The sequence below is a fragment of the Trichomycterus rosablanca genome, chromosome 5 (genome assembly GCF_030014385.1).
Source record: "Trichomycterus rosablanca isolate fTriRos1 chromosome 5, fTriRos1.hap1, whole genome shotgun sequence".
NCBI classification, from domain to species: domain Eukaryota; kingdom Metazoa; phylum Chordata; class Actinopteri; order Siluriformes; family Trichomycteridae; genus Trichomycterus; species Trichomycterus rosablanca.
In genome coordinates, this window is record NC_085992.1 from 4662998 (window position 1) to 4685342 (window position 22345).

General features: G+C 41.1%; 1 protein-coding gene across 1 annotated transcript in view; it reads left to right on the forward strand.

The window, feature by feature from the left end:
• Positions 1-22345, forward strand: part of usp54a (ubiquitin specific peptidase 54a) — a 41861-nt gene that overhangs the window by 17018 nt on the left and 2498 nt on the right. The window contains exons 6-20 of the mRNA XM_062994768.1: positions 1360-1465; positions 2086-2232; positions 3938-4087; positions 5430-5598; positions 6687-6857; positions 7255-7437; positions 9105-9594; positions 10839-10975; positions 11250-11411; positions 12630-12749; positions 15269-15461; positions 17136-17890; positions 19465-19592; positions 19769-19897; positions 21803-22019. Of these exons, the coding sequence (XP_062850838.1) occupies positions 1360-1465; positions 2086-2232; positions 3938-4087; positions 5430-5598; positions 6687-6857; positions 7255-7437; positions 9105-9594; positions 10839-10975; positions 11250-11411; positions 12630-12749; positions 15269-15461; positions 17136-17890; positions 19465-19592; positions 19769-19897; positions 21803-22019 (3257 nt within the window). The remainder of the gene's footprint in view (positions 1-1359; positions 1466-2085; positions 2233-3937; positions 4088-5429; positions 5599-6686; positions 6858-7254; positions 7438-9104; positions 9595-10838; positions 10976-11249; positions 11412-12629; positions 12750-15268; positions 15462-17135; positions 17891-19464; positions 19593-19768; positions 19898-21802; positions 22020-22345) is intronic.

Sequence of the window (22345 nt, forward strand, 5' to 3'; positions counted from 1 at the left end):
ACAGTAGGGTGCTGGACTGATTCAGTGCTGAGTCAGCTACTGTTCAGCGCCTCACACAGAGAGAGCACATGGTGCAGTGTTTCTTCTGTAACAGATCCACTATCATGAGTGGTGGGTGTGTACCGTGTGAGGACGCCGGCTGAAAGTTAAATGTGGCTGTTCAAGACTGAGAGCAGACAGAACACACAGAGCACTTTATTAGGCACACTTACCTGGTACATTTAGTATTTTATAAGCTACACCTACCATAATTCATACCATAATATCAAATAAAAAAAAAACAGTAAGTAATCACATGTGATTTAGGTGGTGGACCATTCTGAGCGTTGGAGTGACATTAACCTGATAATGACATGGATTGTATTTTTAAGTGTAGCAGGTGCAGCAGTGTTGTTAGGATTCTTTAACACCTCAATGTCAGTGCTACAACCAAAAATATAAAGCCAACAGCATTCTGCGATAAGAAATCTTCCACTGATAAAAGAACAGAGGAAGATTAACACACATTGTGCATGACAACAGAAAACAGCTCTAGTTTCTAACTGTACACATACAGCGAGTGACAACAGGGTGTATGTTCCTAGTGAGTGCTAACAAGCTAACAATGTGTTTTTAATAGAGACCAGTCATTTTAAACATGAATTAAAAATCACTACAAAACTTCTGCACTTTATAAGCTCATATTAGAACAACACACATTACTGTGTTATTACTATGTTAGTATACTATGTTAGTAACATTGCTGTGACGAGAATAGTCCACAATCAATATGTCATCTGGAAAGGGGGGGCGGGGTGTTGATTTCTTAGGAGGAAGAAAAAGAGTAAAATTTTAACTGGTGTCAGTCAGCACTTAAAGGCAAGGCAATACACTATATGGACAAAAGTATAGGGACACCCCTTCTAATTTTAATTCACATGTTTCAGCCACCACAGTTACTAACAGCTGTAATAAATCAGGTGTTTAAAGAAAATTATAGGCTTCAAACTTGCAGCTTTGCAACTTTGTGGCTTTATGTGATTTAACAACCAAACAACTTTTTTTATGATTAAAGTGACGCAGATGCAGTACAGTCTAGAGCTTTGGGGAAAAATTTTATTATATTATACCTAAATGTTTGTATAGAGTAAGCTAAAATAGTAAAACAGCGTACTGTTTATCAATACTACTCCACCACCGAGTTAAAAAACTAGTTTGAGTAATTGTTAGCGATTAAGTGAACTTTACACATATAGACTAAAAATAGTTAACCGGGTGACTGATGTGTGGTTTCCCACAATTCACTTACTAAAGTATTGCACGTAGATAATTATTTTGTATATCTAAAAAATGTGTGTGTGTGTGTGTGTGTGTGTGCAGTAACCAGGCTGTAAAGATGCTGGAATGCAGAGAGAAACCAACTCCAGATATGTTTGGTGAGCTGCTGAGGAACGCGAGCACTGTAGGAGACATGCGTAACTGTCCTGTAAGTGTAACCCCTCACCCACTGATTATATCAGTAATTGGGTCCAGTGTGTGTGGTTATATGTATTTGGATGTGTTTGTGTGAGTGGTCAATCAATGCCTTCTAAACATCAGAACCTAAATGCCACATTTTAAAACATTAAGCTGTCTTACCAGATGTAGTTCATCAGTGGGGACAGGCTTGGTGGCTGGGTTTTTTTTTTGTTTTAACTACATCTTTGTACTTTCTTTAAAGGAAATCAGCATAGTTTAATTTGAAGTTTAGTGTGTAGCCTAGCTTACCTGTACATTTCAGCTAGAGAGCGGGGTGATATCAAACTTTGCTAAGGAGAAAAAGATATAGGTTGATCAAGTGGCTGCAACATGATGTAAGAATGAGAATTTTTTCTAATAAATAGCTTTAATTAGTGCTATAATTGTCAGATTTTCTAACCAAACCATGTTAGGATGAATAAAGTAACAAAAATTCAGAATTTTCTAATAATCAGCTGCCAGTGTTGGGGCAGTGTCACTTTACTAGCCACTGGCTGGAGCTCAAAACATAATAAAGTCAATTAAGTTTACATGACACCCTGGTATCATTTTGTTTTTTTAAAATTCATTTCTCTCTCACACATGCAGGGAAACTGTGGAGAAAAGCTGCGGATTCGACGGGTTCTTATGAACTCTCCAGAGATCATAACCATCGGTCTGGTGTGGGACTCCGAAAACTCAGACCTGGCTGAAGATGTCATCCACAGTCTGGGCACCATCCTGCGCCTCGGAGACGTAAGATGCTCTCGTACTCTGTCACAGCATCTGTTTATCTTTTGGGATATTTTGTGTAGTTTTTATCTGATATACACTCTACATAGGGGTGCGCATGCGTTCTCATTTAGTCACTTATTTAAGTCACTGTTACTTGTAAAGTGGGTGTGATTAACCTGGTAGTGGAAAGTTAGTGACACACACAGTCCTCTATTATATGGAAATCAGCAATGCTATGTCACCTTAGAGACTAATAAACGCAATTTAACTGCTTTTTAAACTGCTGCTCCACCTGAACACCATGAAAAGCAGGGTTTTATATCGTATTTCATGTTATAATAGTAATATTTACTAAGATTAAAAACCAAAACCTCTGTAAGACACGTACAATTTGTCATGTTGGTTAAAATATATCTATTTTTTTGTCATCTTTAATTTGCTTTAGGTGTAGGAAACTTTTATACAATCACATAATCTTTATCTGTTTTGGACAGAAAACAACATGGTCAAATGGTCTAAATTTAGACTCATATATGGGTCGTATAGTGTCGTCCAGAAAGGATCAGCAATTCTGAGCACAATCTGTAAATCGACGTTTAACGTATATTGTGTTCATGGGGGCTTGGTTTGGCACTTTGTTGAGACCATTAAGACCAGTATGTCTAATAACACACCTAAATCAAAGAGATCACCCTGTCATTTTGTAATGACAGAAATGTTTGTGTTTGTTAAACACATCGACTCGTTTACACATAAACACAATTTAGAGGCCTAGACAACAGTGAATGGTTTCTAGTGGTTGGTAGATCTAAACCTTATCCAGAGACAAGGTGCTTTACTCTAATATTAAAGTATTGTGTTCATTTCAAAATAGAAATAATAAGGTCAAGGAATTCGTAAGCAACAGTATTGATAATTTATCACATTATAACTGCTGTAATAAGGATAATAATAACACACTTAATGTATTCTGAGGATGAAACAACTAATTAGTTACTGCAAACTAAAATGGAGCTTAAAACACTCAACAAAATTTGGATTAATCATCACAGCCGATCATTTTGGTCCACAGACCTGATCAGGCACAGTTTTACCCCAGGAAACACCGGATGCCCTTTTCGACACAACCCTTTTAAAGACTAGAGACCAACACTGATAGCAAAATGACAAGTGCGCTTTGGCCAACAAACCCTTCCCCCAAATAATGTCAATTTGGATGCCTGACTGGCTGATAGCATAGGTAGTATATTACCGTATTTCACAAACAATAAAAAGCGTGTTGTCTTTGTATGATCGTACATGTAATTGCTGAAGATGTGGTGTTTAAATGGTAATTTCAGTTTTTAAAACTAAAAAGGTCCTTAAATGTTTATCTTTTAAAGCAAAGAAAATATAGTTCGGCTTTCAAAGAATTATTTTCCCCTCATCAAGTTTATTTTAGTAATTGCTGAAGTAAGAAGGATGAGAATAAAACAGTTTCAACTGTTTCATCTGCAGTGCTGCAGTAATTTTCTTCTCTCTCTTTTTAATTGTTTAGGATTCAAGCTTTCTGGTGTCGTTACCACATTCTAGCATTCAGCGTTTAGCTAAACTGCTCTAACGTTTAAAAGTGCTTACAGAGTTGAACTCATTATGCTTAAAGGCTGTGTTAGACCTCCAGACTGTGTGTGTCTGTCTGTCTCGGTGTTGGACTGTGTTAATAACCTGCAATTACTGCTGCCTCCAGCTTTTCTCCAGGGTGACTGAGGAGAAGGCCAGACAAGCAGAGCTCTACCTAGTGGGCATGGTGTGTTACTACGGCAAACACTACTCCACCTTCTTCTTCCAGACCAAGATCCGCAAGTGGATGTATTTCGACGATGCCCATGTCAAAGAGGTAAAGCTGCTCTCCGCATGAAGAGCACAGACATTCTTCTCAATGTCATCATTATGATGCCCTAGTGTTCTTTTATTACATACTTGCCTATATAGTCAATCACTATCAAATTAGATATCAGTCTAATAAATCAGATTTGATAAACATGATGCTTCTTTTCATAGTAAACACAAAACAGAACACAGTGTGCAATTCAGTTGAAAAACCAACTGATTGTTTAGGAGGACAGTAAAAATAATGTGGTTGCATAAGTGTGCAGACCCTGTTCAAAATGAACCAATAGTTTAATATTAAACACAGTCATGGACAATTTTGTATCTCCACTTCACCTCACTTGCACGTCTTTGTACTGTGGGAGGAAACCGGAGCTTTTGGAGGAAACCCACACAGACAAGGGGAGAACATGCAAACTCCACACAGAAAGGACCCGGACCACTCCGCCTGGAAATTGAACCCAGGACCTTCTTGCTGTGAGGCGACAGTGCTACCCACTGAGCCACCATGCCGCCCCTAATGAGATCAAAGACTGCCAAGTCAAGATGTGCCATGCCGTTAGTTTTCCACCCAAATAGACTGAATGTTGTCATAAAATCAAAAGCCACTTCAACAAAGTATTAGTGTATATTTAAGGGTGTTTGTATTTATGCAACCAATGTATCCCAGCAGCTGCACCACCACCGTTCCAGTCTAATTATTATTCAGTGTTAGAAAAATGATTTTAAATGATTCTATTTTATTATTATGTGTGCGTTGTGTATGTGTTTTGGTGATGGGCTTTGTGTTGTTATAATACTGTGGACCCAGGTGCAAACGCTTTCTCATGGTCTCCCGAGAGGCGTCACGTGAGGTCCGCGGGACACGGCACAAAAAGTTCACCAGAAACAAGGATATCCCTCTATTGTTTATCCCGTCCAGCTGGACAGCAGCGGGGTGTGGCCATCACAGAGCCACACTGCTCCCGCCATGTTAGCAAATCACACACGCACTCCAGCTCACTTTTATACTCACTTTCAGATACTATCACACACCCACACACACACTGTCGCATTACTGCGTGGTTCTGTTCGAGCGTCCTGTCTTCAGCTGATTATGGAGAGATTGTAGAGAAAATCACTTCAGGATATCCACTTCAGGGTAAGGTCTTGTAAACGCAGGCTCTCGGCCTCTTGTTTTGTTTGTACAGCGTGTGTCGGGACTCCAGAATGATCTGTTGGTAATATACTTGTGTGGTTATTAAAAATGGTATGTTAGTTTAATACAGATGTAACTGGAAGTGCTTTCTGCTCATCTAGTTAATATATTTCACCCACACACTGACTCTTGCACTCTGTCTGTCTCACAGATCGGGCCTAAATGGAGGGACGTGGTGTCTCGTTGTATAAAGGGTCACTACCAGCCGCTGCTGCTTCTCTACGCTGACCCGCGCGGCTCTCCCGTGTCCTTGCAGGACCTGACACCCCGCCTGGACCTGCACCACTACACCAAAACCTACTATGACAGCGAGGACTCCGGTAGATCATCGTTTCTGCTCACCCAGTTCTGCTCTAGACTGTAATATAAATAAGGGTGGATTTAGCAGATTATAATGGTAGTAGATATAAATAGATAAATGGCCTGCTGGTTCACCAGGGTCCTTTGCATATTCTCTCTGTGTCTGTGTGGGTTTCCTTGCGGGTGCTCCGATTTCGTCCAACAGTCCAAAGACATGCAGCCAGGCCAATTGGAGATACTAAAAATTACCCTAATTGTATGTGTGGCCAGGATAAAGTGATGCTAAAACAGACAATTAATAAATGAATATACAGCGGTACCTTAAAACTCGACGTTAGTTGGTTCTGGGAGTGGCGTCGAGTTCAAAAGACGTTGAGTTTTAAGGTATTTTTTCCCATAAGGATGTATGGGAAAACTTTTTAAGGCATTTCATGGTCCCTTGGAACTGCATATATTTTAGGCTTATGTAAAATAATGGGGTTGTTTTCGACACTTATACACTGAAATAACACATCTAATATAAAAACACTGAAATACAACTGAAAACTGTTAAAAATCAATAATAAATACAATAAAACCTGCATTTTACCCTTATCCTTTATTGTTTCCTTATGCTTCAAATGCATGTTTGTCTTATACGCACTTTGATAATGTTTTACCGCACCGCTCAAGCGGCAGTCGCACACACGTCAGGTTTAAGGTAACCGTCGAGTTTAAAGGTACAAATTTCTCGATGAAGGGCGTTGAGTTTTAAAGATTTCGAGTGTAGGGGATGTCAAGCTACAAGGTACCACTGTATGCCAAAAACTTGTTCGAAGGGCCAAAACAACTTCTGTAAAAACTCTAAAATAACTAGAAACTTTGTTGTGAGGTAAATAGTTTGTATTTTATATAACTTAAAATACAAGAAGCTGTGTGTGTGTCTAAGTAAACGCTGACTGGTGTTACGGTGGGGCTTGTAAATACAGATCATTACTCAAACAGAAGCCATAGAGCCACAAAATGAGTGAGGTTAAGGTGCATCACTAGAAAATGTTAATCAGTTTATAACGAAATAAGCAACTATCAAACAAATATTGATAATTTGTTCTCTGCTTGAATTTTTCAGGTCGTGAGCCATCCATCTCAAGCGACACCCGAACCGATTCTTCAACAGACAGCTACAGCTACAAACACTCGCACCATGAGTCCATGGCCTCACACCTCTCGTCTGACTCCCAGGGAACCATAATCTGCAACCCAGAGAAAACCGCGTCTCACAGCAGCCTTGACACGACAGGTACAGCCAGATGCACTGACACAGTGGTGCAAACGTGTGCTTTTAGGATTATATATTGTTGAATGTATACAAACACGTACACACACGTCACAGTAAACGAATGGTTACCTGTTGCTTTGTTCCTCACTAATGTAAACAAAAGTTAGTTTTGTAAAGATAATAGATTTTAACTACCTTGTACTGGTGTGTCTTTGAAAATGTAAGCATGCTAGGTGATAAAATGGTCATAAGACGCAACACTTCTAGGTATAAGTAGGTCAAGCAAGCGTGGGAAGACATTGAAGCAGCCTGGCTTTGGGTACTTATAGTGTTAAATTCCTAAAATATTATTATGATTTAAAATCTGTTCATGTCCCCTGTCATGTTCGAGGTATTTATGACCGCTCTGTTCCTGAAGTTTGTGGTGTAGGTCCTCTGACGGACAGCGAGTCTGTACAGCGTCACACCTCCAGAAAATCCGCGACAACAGAAAAGAAGATCTTGGACAGGAAGAGGAGCTCCAGCCGTCCCCGCCGATTAGAGGAGCGAACACGAGCCTCAAAGTCTGATGAGGTGTCTTCTGCAGGATACCACAGTGAAGGTATTCATATCACATAAAATCCTGTTATTAAAAGAACTGTGCACTGTTAAACACACTGTTTAATACCTCAAAGGTAATAATCAGTCAAAAGTAATTGTAGTCTGTCTCACCCCAAATGTTTTCTGTAAATACCTGCTGATGTGGTTTAAGACTGAATACTGTAAATAATCACAGTGTATAGATGCTGTATGTGTGGCAGTCATGGACAGCTGAAATCGTTTTTGTTATTCAATGCTATAAGAGCCCATGACCAGGAGCCAGAAGCTGATGGTTGCGGTTTTCTTGGTTTCCTGTCTCCTGTGTAATTCAGGGCATCTGTGAGCTCATGTGTATTATCCAGTACGTTTAGTGCCCTTGTAGAAGTGTGTTGATTTTGCTTAGTATTATTGCATGAGCTGCAGCTTGTAAACAGGCTGTATACTAAGGGAATTCAGATTAGTTACTGTTGGTAGGCAAGCTATAGAATTCATTACCACAAAGTCTGCGTCTCTGCTCTTCATTTTCTTTATTTTTAAATCCTGTTTAATGAAAGTAAATATATAAAATGGACCAAAATATAAAGACGAGATAAAATAAGCAGACAGAAACATAATACTTGTCCTGCTATTAAATGACACATGTGTTAAACATGGCATTAAAACCCAAATAAAGAAATAAAATAAATTAAAACCTGCCTTTTTTTTCTAAGTACTTTATTTATCCTCCTCTGACTTAAGTGTTTTTTTCTCCCGCTATGTAAAGCGACCTTGTGTATTAGAAAGACGCTCTAAAAATGTAACTACAGTAGTAAAAACATTTTCTCATAGCAAGGTGTAAGCGTTTCTTTTTATATTGGCTAGTGAGTAGCTATTTTTATTTACAGATAGCTTTGTCATCGTAATTTACATTACATTTATATTTTCAGTATTTAGCAGACGCTTTTATCCAGTGACAGTATACAGTCTAAGTGACAGTATACAGTATACAGTCTAAGCAATCGAGGGTTAAGGGCCTTGCTTAGGGGCCCAACAGTGGCAACCTGGCAGAGGTGGGGCTTGTACTGGCAACCCTCTGATTACTGGTCCAGTACCTTAACCACTAGGCTACAACTGTCATTACTGTATTAAATTTACATTTACGTTTGCGGCATTCAGCAGATGCTTTTATCTAAAGCACCTTACAATTATCAATGAATACAATTCAAACAGGGTTTGAAGGGTTAAGGGCTTTGCTCAGGGGCCTAACAATGTCAACTTGGCAGTGGTGGGGTTTGAACTGGCAACCTCATGATTACTAGTCTGGTACCTTAACCGCTGAGCTACCACTTTACAATCTATATTATTTTTAGATTGACATATTTAATGAACTAGGCCTCTGTATCTTGTCTCATGTCCAGTACACTTGTCTCTCTTCTCCTTGTAGCCTAGTGGGTAGAGCTTTGGGCTATGAACCGGAAGATTGGCGGTTCAAATCCAGGCTCTGCTATGCAGCCACTGTTGGGTCCTTGAGCAAGGCCCTTAACCCTGTCTGCTCCAGGGGCGCCGTACGATGGCTGACCCTGCGCTCTGACCCCAGCTTCCAAACAAGCTGGGATATGCGAAGAAAGAATTTAATTGTACTGTACACCTGTATATGTATATAGGATAAATAAAGGATATCTTATTTTATCTTATCTTATCTTATCTTAGGAGAGACCCTAAAAGAGCAGCAGGTCCCTCGTGCTCCCCCTAAACCCAGCTTAAGCCGATTTCGTGACTTGAAGGACAGCATGAGCAGCATCATCCTGAACCGGCCTCTCTCGGCCGACAGCACCAGCAGCGAGTCCAGGTCCAGCTCCGGAGGAGGACGATACAGGCCAGCCTGGAAACCTCGCCGAGATGCTCTCAACATCGACAGCATCTTCAGCAGAGAGAGACGCAAGCAGGCCGGTTACAGCCCGCTGAGCACCTCCTTTCCCGAAGGGCACCAGGGGGCGCCGGCCAGCTCGCTTCAGCAGCGTGCAGGGTTTAATGCCACTTCTGCCTCTAAGACTCTACCGTTATCACAGGTTAGGGGGGCGGAACCTTCTCGGCTCATCCAGAGAATGGAGAGTGGGTACGAGAGCAGTGAGAGGAACAGCAACAGCCCCGTTAGCTTGGACATGCCTATAAATGAGGGCACCACTAATGGATTACACAGGTACATACTTTTTACATATCTTTAAAACAACACTGGTTATTTAGAAATAAACTTAAAAAATTACATTTTGAGGTATTTTCTGGAATACTGGTCTGTTTTATTACACACACACACAGCAGTCCATTATTTTCTACATGTCCTGCCCTCACACTGTTCATATACACTGTAATAAGCTCAAAAAGGGACGACAAATAAAATATCCACCTATTTATGGTGTAACGATACGCTGATTTTGCAAATCTTCGTGCATTGTTGTTTGTTCACCCCTCAATACAACAGGTTTGCCAAGACATAAGCGCAGGCAGTAAAATTACAGTGAAGTTTGTGTTAATATAACCATTTCATTTCATTAACTACTTTATTCTACTCAGGGTTGTGGGCGGCACGGTGGCTCGGTGGGTAGCACTGTCGCCTGTCCTGGGTTCGATTCCCAGGCGGGGCGGTCCGGGTCCTTTCTGTGTGGAGTTTGCATGTTCTCCGGGTTCTCCGGGTGCTCCGGTTTCCTCCCACAGTCCAAAGACGTGCAAGTGAGGTGAATCGGAGATACAAAATTGTCCATGACTGCGTTCGATATAACCGTGTGAACTGATGAATCTTGTGTAATGAGTAACTACCGTTCCTGTCATGAATGTAACCAAAGTGTAAAACATGACGCTAAAATCCTAATAAACAAACAAACTCAGGGTTGTGGCGGGTCAGGTTTTATCTTTTCACATGTAAATAAATTCTCATATATTTTTTATTTGTACAAAGGTGCACAAATTCGGGCTTGTCATGGACAATTTAACAGTTTTGGTACACAGAGGGAGACGTTAGCTGGCTTGCTAGCGGGTTGTGCCACCTCAGCCTATTGGTTTGAATGGCCTGAGGCTAACTGTGTTAGTTTAGTAAGCTGAGAATGCAGAGTGTGCGAAGTAGTGCGTCTAAATAATCTGCCTTATGAGTTCGATTTCTTATTAGAATCCCAGGTAGGTAGTAGGCAGCAAGGCAGCTTACTAGGTTTTCAGACAGACCCTATATGTAACATATGGTTCATATAGAATACATACATCTTGTCCCACTGTTCACCTGGATTAAAAATTCGACTATTGCAATACATCAAAAACACGTCCATGACTTTGGGTACACGCAAATTGTAGTTTTGAGTTGTGCAGCATTATTATTTACAGTCAGTTAAACTTTATGCAAATAAATAAATGGTAAAATAGACTCACTAATCCTGATGTTTCTGTTATTTCTTTCAGTTATAAAGACGCAGGTTTTATCAAGCCTCCCGCTTATGTCGATCCTCCATGGAAGAACGTCCAGAAGTCAAAGAGCAGCAGTTCCTTGCTGAAGGATGTCAAAGCTTCTATCAAAGGAAGCAGTCAGTTGAGTTTAGGTGTGTAGAAAATGTTTGTGTGTTTTTTAGTTCATTCATTCACTGTCTTTTCACCACTGCTTTATCCTGGTCAGGATCACGGTGGGTTTGATTTTGGACTGGAGAAAACCCACATGGACACAGAAAGAACATGCAAACACCACACGCAAAGGCCCCTGACTGCCCAGTCTGGGAATCAAACCCAGGCGCTTCTTTCTGTCTTGCTTCTTTGTTCCTTTGACTTCATTTTCAAAGTAAATGACCTGTGCACGTGTGTTCGTGTGTCCGCGTGCAGCGGTGGAGGGCCGGAGCGAGCTGGACGAGCTGCAGGAGGAGGTGGCACGTAGGGCAAAAGAGCAGGAGCTACAGAGGAGAGAGGAGAAGGAAAGAGAGGCAGCAGTAGGCTTCAACCCCAAACCCAGCAAGTTCATGGACCTTGATGAGCTACAGAGTCAAGGTAAAGAAAAAAACAGGGCGACTGAGGCTTTTCTGCTGCTTGGGGCTGCATGCTGGTGGGTGTGTGGTGGGTGACACAAGCGCAGATCCTCACCAAACATGGATTCAATATATTATATCTGGATTTTATTTAAACATTGTGTCCTTTGTTTTAGCATTCAAGGAGCAGGAGCCCCAGCCACAAGAAGTACTATAAAAATGCTAACCAAAGATTGCTAACAGAAATTTAGTGTGACAGTGGCTTTATACAAGTGTGCAGACCAGAAACATGTCTGGAAATAAAAACCAGTGACATGTACCCATGTAACACATGGGTCCCCAACCTTTTTTGCACCACAGACTGGTTTCATATAAGATATAATTTCATGGACCTGCGGGGGAGGGAGGATTTAACAATGCTACTCACAAATAATGGAAAATGAGCTTTTTCGCTGCAGTGAAAACAGCTTTTCTAGCGAATTATTTATTCTTTCTGTGCGGCCCGGTAATAAATAACCCACGGACCGGTACCGGTCCACGGCCCGATGGTTGGGGACCACTGATGGAACAGACGGACAAAACATTGCCCAGTTGTTGCCCAGTTAACCAATAGTCATTGCTAATTGGTTTATGTTGATGAAAAAATAAAAAGAAGAAAAGGTCTCACTAACAGTAAACACACTATCATAGCAAGTACAGTAATCATGAGGTTGCCAGTTCAAGCACCACCATCGCGTAGTGGCCACTGTTGGGCCCCTAAATAAATAAATCTAACTTTAAACACAGGCTTGATACTTTTTACTTGCTTTTTGGAACAAGTGTTTCATGCTTACATTTACATTTTCAGCTTTTTATCCAAAACGACTTACAACTGTGATGATTACTATCTAAGCAATTGAGGGTTAAGGTTGGTGGATGTAGGGCTTGAACCAGCGATCTTCTGATTACTCGTCCAGTTCCTTCACCACTGAGCTACCGCTGCCCTTTTTATGTATTTCAGTATTTCATGCTGCCATACAACTGTAATCAAACATGGGAAAGTGTACAGTATTAATCTAAATTATTGCAGTGTATTATCGCAGTACAGAATGCTTATTAACACACCGGATGTTTAGTCAGGATCTGACCCTGTGTACCCCTGGTAGATTTCTATGCGTACTTGTGTACGTGCATGAGGATGTGGCTATGTGGGTTTCTGGGCTTTGGTGCGACGCGGTGCTTTGCTGTGTGTTATCTTCAGGGAAGGGGGACGGCTTTGAGCGGTGCGTTCTGGATGCTGAAGCTCTGTTAGATCAGTCTCTGAGGATGGAGCAGGCAGGCGAGGTCGCCACTGCACTCTCAGTAGTAAACGAAGCTGTGTGTAAGTAACACTTTACCCTCCTAAAGTAGTCCTGCCCTCTCTCATCTCCTCTGTGTGTGTGTTTATGTGAGTGTTTCTAATCTGGCTTTGAGTAATCCTGGTCCTGTGCGGCTCCTGTTGTCCATTCATAACACAACACCGGGATCATCACTCAGAAATGATGATCTGTGGTAAAGGAACATTGTGTGTAAGATCTGTTACTTCTGTCTGCCTGTCTTTCTCTTTACTTTTGGACGGATTGTCCCCAAATAACATATATTCAGTAGAGTAAATGTAATGGTTTTTAATGCACAAGTAGCCAGTCTAGTAGCACTAGGTCGAGTTCTTTGTTTCTGCTTAAGTGTGGCACCAGTAGTATCAAATGTAGGGCACTTTAAAATCTTCATTCTCTATTTTGTAACAGCTATATAAATGTGTGTGGGTGTGTGTATGTGTGTTTGTATTAAAAATGACTAAGCTGCAAGTTTTAGGTGGATTTAAAGTTTTCGTAGGGTCCTATTAATACTGCTTGGTGGTTATTGGTTCAAAAAGTTACGGTACAGTAATAATCCTGACAGGAAACTGAGTTTAGCACTTTATTTAATATTAAGAAATCTCTCTAGGTCAGTTTTTTTTTTTTTTATCAAAGTCTGTTTATTTTGTTTTTAACATTGCTTTACAAGAATTAGAACAAAGAGAAACAAAGTCCCCTTCCCCCTAAACTAGACATGCATATATAAACTTAATACAAAGCCAGTATATAATCAAAGCAAGATAAATAACCATTACAGTGAAGTTACACATTAATAATGTTGTCCTACTGTTAGCCACGATTTGCCCAATATATGCCAGAAAAGCTGGCAAATACTATAAAATTTCCCAGTGGACCCCCTGACAATATATGTAATCTTCTCTAGTTTGAGATAATTAATCGTTTCTGTAAACCACTGTCTGTATGTGCTCTGTATGTGGAGCAGAATCCTTCCATCTAAAAAAATATTAATCTTATTACCAGGAGAGAACTGATAATACTAATAATCCTAATTTCTTTCCTGCCGATGGTGCTTTTCTCCAGTGCCACACCAAACAGGGCAATAAAAGAAGATGGGTCAATTACCCTCCCAAAAATCTCAGAATATATGGAGCTTCTGACATGTCCAAAACATATGCAGTTGAGAGGTCGGGGCCTGCTTGCATCAGTCACGTGTAGGATCCATGTCTGCCTTAATCCTAGAGAGTCGGACTTTAGTCCAGTGCAATCTTTGTATCACTCCATACGGTTTTAAAGATGTTCATGTCTCTGAATTCAGTCCTTAAGTTACAGCAATGACCTATCGATTATTGGGGGAAAACAGGAAGTTGCTGCTAGGGAATGGTGTGGGATTGCAGGGAAGCCTGCACGTGTTTGTAAATGTTAACTTTGTCCTGCCTTTGGTCCATGTGTTAGGGCTACTTACTGGCTTTTGCATACTTGCATATGCCACTACCCACATACACACATGTGCACACACACTTTTTTTGCCACTGTGTTGATCTCAGTGGTTTCACATCACCTCCACACTTCTCCTCTTTCTATGTTAGACGTTTTCTCTGTCTGGGCTGACGGCGTCTAAGATCATACAATGGCTCGATACTACATCTAGATTCAGGCCCGTTTTGTAGAGGGATTTATTGTTCTTGTTTTGGTTTCATGGCTGAATATGTTTTTGTTGCATTTTCCTTCAAATTCATTTTACTTTCACAACCTCAGCCATCGTTTTTAAGCCATTTTTTGCTGCAGGGTTGTCATTACATTTATGAATGTTTTAGTCTCTGCTTATATCCATGTCCTCTTTAGTTTTTCCTGCCCCTGCTGCTTTTCAGCTCAGTGTAATATTTCAGTTAATGACAAATTTTGATTTGCATAGAGCTTGGCGATATGGACAACCAATATACTAGCAAAATACCTTCAATACAATTCACTACTGCTAATGTGGTTCTGCTACAAAAACTGATTGACGTCTAATATGTAACTATGTTTTTGGCTTTTTATATACAGGCAATATAGCCTTTAAAACAAATGCACAGTAACTAATCATATATGATAAATCTAAAGCATGTGTAGTCATCAGACTCACAAGTTTGAGATGTCTGCTCTGGTGTGCTAGTGTGTTTTACCTCTGTGCCACCCAGATCTAAATATTTTCTTAATCCACTGTATGTAGTCAGGTGCAAAAGTTTGGACACCCCTGGTCAGATCTCATTATTTGTGTAAATAAAGATCAATTACTGTTTACTTGCTGAATTTAACCTAATGGAACAAAAGAGCATAGAGCATGTGCAAAAGTTCTGACACTTTAAATATATACATTTTTTGTATTTATTTTAACTTGTATGGCATTGCCAAAACTGATAAAATATCAATATCTATAAAAAAGTTGTGATTATCGCCCAGCTCTGTGTTTGTGTGCATCCCATAACGAAGCATTTTCTTTTATTGCATTTTCTATTTATTTGTTTCCTTTTTTTCCTTTTCTTTCATTTTGTGTTTTTGGCTAAAGCCAAACTAAGGCATGCCATGCATGAGGGCAGTGCTATCGGGCAGGGCAGAACAATGGCTGAGGGTCGGATGCAAAAGTGTATGAGGAGAGCACGGGGCCTGCAGCAGCGCATGCAACAGCAGCAGGACAAACTGCAGCAGCAGGACAAACAGCAGGAGAAACAGGAAGAACAGAAGAAAAAACTGCCTCTCAGGTACCTGCTGCTGCCTCTGGTGTGTGTGCGTGTGTGTAAACACTCTCCGAATGGAGCGCCTGCACATGCACCTCTAAACATCTGTCGGATGGACAGGAGAATAATAACTAAAGAATAATAACCGCATTAAGCAGATTTAACTGACCTGAGGGATGAATTTAGCATGGCTGTTATATTGTGATTATTCCATAGGGGTTACATTTATGTCAGTACTTACTGACCAATACATAACATCAGTGAATCTCAGCTGCTGGTCTCCAACCAAAAAAATATTATTTTTTACGTTTTCATTCAATTTTTCATTACATTTTTTTAAACAAAATATCTGATGTGTACTTTTATTTTAAAAGGGATCTGGTGTTTCCTGTGACTATTACCAGGGACCTGTAACTCCTAACCTAACATAAAACATTAAGACGTAGGCAAGAAGCACAAACCCCATTTTAGGAAAAGGGCTGATTTATGAAATGCAAAATTACACACAAATACCCAAATGTAACTCAAATGATATTGGGGTTGTTTCTGGATCTAGATGAATGCATGTCTTTGACGCCAGTGGTTAAATTTAATACCACTGAGTAACCAAGGGGGAAGATAAGGTGTTTTCACTCTGGTTGATGGATACTTGGTCATTGAGCAAGTAGTGTTAAAAATGGTAACCCACTTCGCTACCAGCAGGCTGGGTGCCTACATGATAACCTCTGCTGGCTGATTGATGGCGTCTGCACAAAGAGAAGGGATAATGGGATCAGGGTGTGGCTCTCCGTACACAAATCGTCGGTCGGCTACTGCACACGTGTCGGAGGGGGCGTGTGTTAGTCACGGCTCTCTTCAGTCAGGAGTGGAGGTCAACATCAGTAGAGGGGAAGCGTAATGCAATCGGGTAATTGGATACGACTAGATTGGGAGGAAAATTGGGGGGGAAATGCAAATAAAAGGTAAACCAAACTTGAAATCTGCTTGTTCAGGTGTCCACACCTGTGATAGCACTGGGCCCTATTTGATATACATTTGAGTATGTTTTGTTTTAGGGCGGCAATATTGCTGCAGTAACCCAGATATTACTAAGATTAGAAAGGGAGCGTTTGCCTTTGAAGGGTTTACATTCATTGTGTGTTTTACTGCCTTTAAGCACTTCATTCAGTTTTATCTGTTGCATATTTTAGTGTAAGAATATATAGATTGTTAGCATTAATGGGTTTAGAGTTTAGAACTAGTGCACTAAATCACAATGAGTTCCAGAAGTTCATGTAAAAGTTTGAGGGTTCTTCAAAAGGTTTTCGCACTTTTAAACTCTGTTTATTAATAAATTCTACATTGTCGCCTTCCGATGCATTTTTCCAGCGTTGTACCAACTTTTTAATGGCGTCAACAAAAAATGTTTTTGGTTGAGCACGTAGCCACTGATGCACCTCTGCTTGCACATCATCATCACATGAAAATCTTCTTCCCCTTAAAGCTTCTTTGAGTGTCCAAGAACGTGGAAATCAGATGGAGCTAAATCTGGACTATAAGCATCTCTCAGTCTCTCAGACACAATTGATTACTACTCCTCCCACCCTCACCGCTTCATATCATATCAAATATAAAAGTGCAGAAACTTTTTGAAGATCCCTCATAGATACATGCTCATTATCGGCAAGTATTCATTTTCATTTCTTTTGTCGTTTGCAGTGAGCAGCCTGTCAAGGTCCAAATACTTCTGACCGAAGCTCAGGAGGAGGTTGTAGATGTGCTTTCAGAAGGTTCTTTAGGTCCACCTTCATCTCCAGTCATAAAAGCTCATTCCATTGCTTCATCCACTTCTGATCTCCCTTCTAACTCCAGAGAGGTCTCCCAGCGTCCTGCTTCAACTGATAACGGACAGCATCAGCACCCAAACCTGGACTCACAGGAACGTTCCTTAGCTGCTAGCGCCTGCTCTGTACCCATTCCGACAGTTAGCATTACGCCTGAGATGCCCACACTGGCCAGAGAAAGATTGGATGCTTATGTACACAGGCCGAGCCACCTGGCCATATCCCGGAGCCTTAGCGTCCCCCACTGTGACTTGAAAAGATGCTCCTCCTCCTCCTCCTCTGAAAACTGTGTCCCGGAGGAGAAGCAGCACATGCGTCACTCTCACCAGTCCTCACTTCTTAACCGTGTACCATCACAGCATCCTGAGACGACTCTGTCTGCCCGCCATTCCTCCTCCTCTTCCTCCCTCCTCGGGATACGCTCCTACTCACCAGCCAAACCCATGCCTGTGGAGTCCTGGGCTGAAAATGTAAACAAATACTACAACTCCCAAAATACTACACAGCCATGTGGCTCACCCTGTGAGGAAGAGTTGTCTGAACTGGACTCGCTGTACAGGGCCAGCTTACGGGCTCCCAGCTTGCCTCGGAGCTCCAGTAGGGCCAGTCAACACCCGACTGGTAGACAAGGTATTTATTTGAAGTCTTTAAAGAAAATTATGTTTGATTTGATTGAACTTACTGTCAGGATAAAATGAACTGAGCTGTTTTATGAGTTTTATGAGCTTTGAATTTCTTTTGTTTTTCTCTTGGCTGCTCCTGTATTTTTGGGGGGTTGCCACAGCTGATTAATCTGGTCCACGTACTTCAGGGTTTTTCCAGGCAACACAATGCATCTTACCCTCTTTATACAAGATGTAACATAAAGCCTCCACAAGGGAGCGATCACGTACAAGTTTTTTCTCTGTGTCCCATTTTTTTCGGCTTGCGACCCAAGGTTTGAAAAACCTGACGTACTTGATTTGCCACAGATACCCTTCATGACACAATTTTAGGCTTAGGACCGGCATTGAAACCTTACTGTCACCTCCTAATGTGCACCTCCTAATAGCTAAGCTGTTTAACCACCACCCTCAGACAAAGACAATCATGTCTGTGTAGACACCCGACTGGCCGGTAGCTTTGAAACAATGAGTATTGTTATGTAACCTATAATTCTAACTGACTACTTATGTGTATATAAAGTGAAATAAAATTAGGAATACCTAATTGGCTAATGTGGCAAAAATCAACTAATTAGGCATAAACGTAGAAAAATCACTCATAATGCCTAATAATAAAAATTGTGAACCTACAAGACCAAGATTTACGAACGGTTTACCATACGAACATTTTGGGTTACGAACGATATTACGTAGGTTACGAAACACGTGACATCGCGAACAAGTTGACCTCTGTATATACAGTGAGCGAACATTCGGACAGCGGACTGTGTTTTTTTCGGTGTTTTCTTTATATTTTGTAAAATTCTATATTCAAAGGGCCAAAAAGAAGCTGCAGAGAAAGCGTAGTTGTGTTGTATAATTACTCCTGCCAGTAGGTGTCACGGTGTATCAAACTGAGGGGACAGTGAGTGAGAGAGTTTTTCGTGGTTACACCTACAAAATACAAAACTACTGAAATAAAGAAGGAAATAATAGAGAAATATGAGAGTTGTTGTTTCTAGTAGATACATTTTCTAAAAAAAGAAGGAAATGTATTATGGTGTATGATACAGCACACGTACTGTACTGATATGTGATGTGTGTTTATGTACAGTACTACTGTGTATTGTTGTTTATTATTGTTTATTACAGGAATGTCTATTCTATTATTTAAGATTTAAGGGAAAATATAGTTGTATTTTTAACAAAAAAGATCATTTAAGACATTAGAAAGGTTAGGGGTAAGGGAGAGGTTTGGGAGGTCTGGCACGGATTAATTCTATTTACATGATTTCTTAAAAATAGGTTTAACTAACGAACATTTTGACTTAAGAACAGCCCTTCAGAACCAATTAAATTTGTAAGTCAAGGGTCCACTGTAATGCTGGGTTTAGGTTTCCTGGGCCATTTTTCAGCATTACATACCTCACTCTCATTCCATCCAGCTCATCTTATTTCTGTGTTGGAAAGGGTATTTGTGAAATTGGCATGTCTTATGTAAACTGAGATTCAGTCTGAGGAAATGAAAGGATGAGTTTGATCCATGTTCTGTCTTTGCAGGTCCCGCTGCAGCACGACGTCTCACCTCCGCACACACCGGCTCGCTTAACCGCTCCAAAACGCCCACTGCTGAGATCGAGAGGAGTGCCTACAGGACACCGGAATATGTCAGCGCTCCTGTACAGAGAGTGAGTGGTGTGTTTGTGTGTGAGTGTGTGTGGGGGAGAGGGTTAATGTATTTGTGCACGTCATGAATTTGAAGTTAATCAGAACTGAAATAAACAATAATGCACATTAGTGCTAATTAGAGTGTGAAATCTGAAACTGTGTGTGTGTGTGTGTGTGTGTGTGTGTGTGTATTCAGCCTTTGTATGACGTGCCAGTGGGCGAGGACGAATTGTACAGTGCTGAGAATCTGCGGCGCATCACCCGCAGTATGAATGGGAACGCCACCATAGGACGAGCCGACAACATGGTTTCCTCTCGCAGCTTTGTGAGTCTCACACACGTCTAGAAATACACACATAAATACACACAGACTCAAACGTGTGAGGTCACAGTTATGGATTATGTAACGTGTTCATAATTCATCAGGCGTGTTATTTACATGTCGCCATTCTACATCCCTTCAACCATCTGATGTCACGGTAGTCTCATTAGTTGTGGTTATGTTGCATCTGGTGGTTTTCATTGTTAGTTTTTTTTGTCTGTAATTCACAGTATAAAACAGGGATGCCGAAACAGCTCACGAGGTGTTTTAGAAATAAAACTAAAGTCGTGCCGCTATTAATCAGCGGTAAAATACGCTAGAACACCAGAGCTGGGATTTTGAATACATCACATCGAATCTCACTTTTGCCATCCGGCTGGGCTGGGCGGCCACATAAACAACGATTGGCTGTTGTTCACAGGGTGGGATGAGCCGGACCAGGGTTCCTCATAATTGGTGCAATTATGACCTCTGCTGGCTGATTGATGGCGCCTGTGCAGACTTGGGGAATAATGCCGATCAGGGTGTGGCTCTCCGTGCACAAGGCTGATCCGCATATAAACTCGCCTCGTGCAGGTAAAAAAAGAGGCAGTGGTACTGAGCACGTGTCGGAGGGGGGCGTGTGACAGTTGCGAAGCTCCTCAGTCAGCAGTGGAGGGTTGTATCGGTAAAGGTGACGCGTAACGCAATCAGGGTAATTGGATACGACTAGATTAGGGGAGAAAATTGGGGGAAAAATTCGGAGAAAAAGAGAGAAAAAAAACTGCTTAAACTGTTTGAACTCTGGGTGTCACTATCACATAAAACAAATCTAAAACGCTCCCCGTCGTCTTTCCCCCGACTACGTAAACCGTTACACCTGTATTAACGTTCCTGAGGTTTTGGATAAACAGCACATTGCATATTACTCTGGAAACGGCTCATTTCACGGTCCATGGTGCGATTTTCACGGCTGTGAATTAGCTTTGAGACTTGAAGTGACACTTGAAGTGAAGAGTTTTGACGACAGCCTTTTAATTAATGAGGCTAGGGCTTGTGTATTTCTTTAAAAAAGAGAAGCTCTGGCACAGCATTTCCCAACCTTTTTTGCACCATGGACCGGTTTCATTTAAAATATCATTTTTACGGACCGCTGGGGAAGGGAGGATTTAATATTGTTTAATAATATTGCTCACAAACGATGTAAAATGAGCTGTTTTCGCTGCAACGAGACGCTGCTCCCACCTAGGGGTGACAATAAGACAATAACACCCGAAATAGAAGCAGTAAAAACTGCTTTTCTAGCGATCTCTAATTATTCATTCTTTCTGTGCAGCCGGTAATCAATAGCCGGTCCATGGCCCGGTGGTTGGGGACCACTGCTCTAGCATGCATAAACTTACAAAAAATAACCGATAACTTCTCAAATTGTGAACCTACAAGACCAAGATTGACCCCATGTTTATGTAATGCTGTGTTTAGGCTTCATGGGCCGTTCTTCAACATTATATACCTCACTCTTATTTCAGCTCAGTGTTAGAAAGGAGATTTCACACAGTCTCAAAAGAAACGAAAAGATGAGTTTGATTTCCCTTGCCAGAGGAAGCAAAGCAGCAACAGAGCCACAGCCATGCTTTACTGCAGACAGGGTGTTCTTCTCTTCTACATAAGATTGAAGTGCTTTGCTTAGACCTGTCTCAGGTATAAAGTGGTCAAATTATTTAACTGGTAAAGATTTGTTTTAGGTTTTATTCTCCTACAACATGTAATGTTCCTTCCATTAAATTTATGCTCATATTTGACTCAGTTTTGAAGTTCATCTTACCCAAAAATAATTGTGGGTGTCCTGTTGTTTCTGGTCAGACTCTTTATTTCATTACCTCAAATCTAACAATTTATTTCATTCATTTTTTTCCCATCCATTAAAAGGACCCTCCTGCCACAAGGATCGGTAAGCATGCCGACCCTCGGCCGAGCACGCACCACTCCGGCGCCTCCCTGCATGCTGCACCCATTACCCACAATCCTTCAGTGTTTACCCATCAGCCTCAGAATCAATACCTGCATGCAGCTCAGCAGCATCCTGCCCTACCACCACCACCACTGTCATACCAGCAGGCTGTGCGGTCATCTCGAGGACACCCAGGTAACCACGCCCTTCTACCATGTCACACCACACACTCTACGCCGCACACACACACAGTGCAGAGTGTGAGGGGTCAGCCATCACTTCACATCCTTGTTAATGCCTTTATTGTCATTATTATTTGCTCAAGGCAGAGAGTGTAATGTTAATTGGCTGTGATGGTGCTCATGCATGTGCTGGTTCAAATTATTTAAGTGGAGCTAGAACCCCACTGACTTTAGTGTATTACTTAGTGCAGTTACAGTTGAACCTTAATTTAACAATTTGACTTAACAGACAAAATCTGGAAAATTAAATGTCCAGTGCAGTTGTTTAAAGTGTACCAA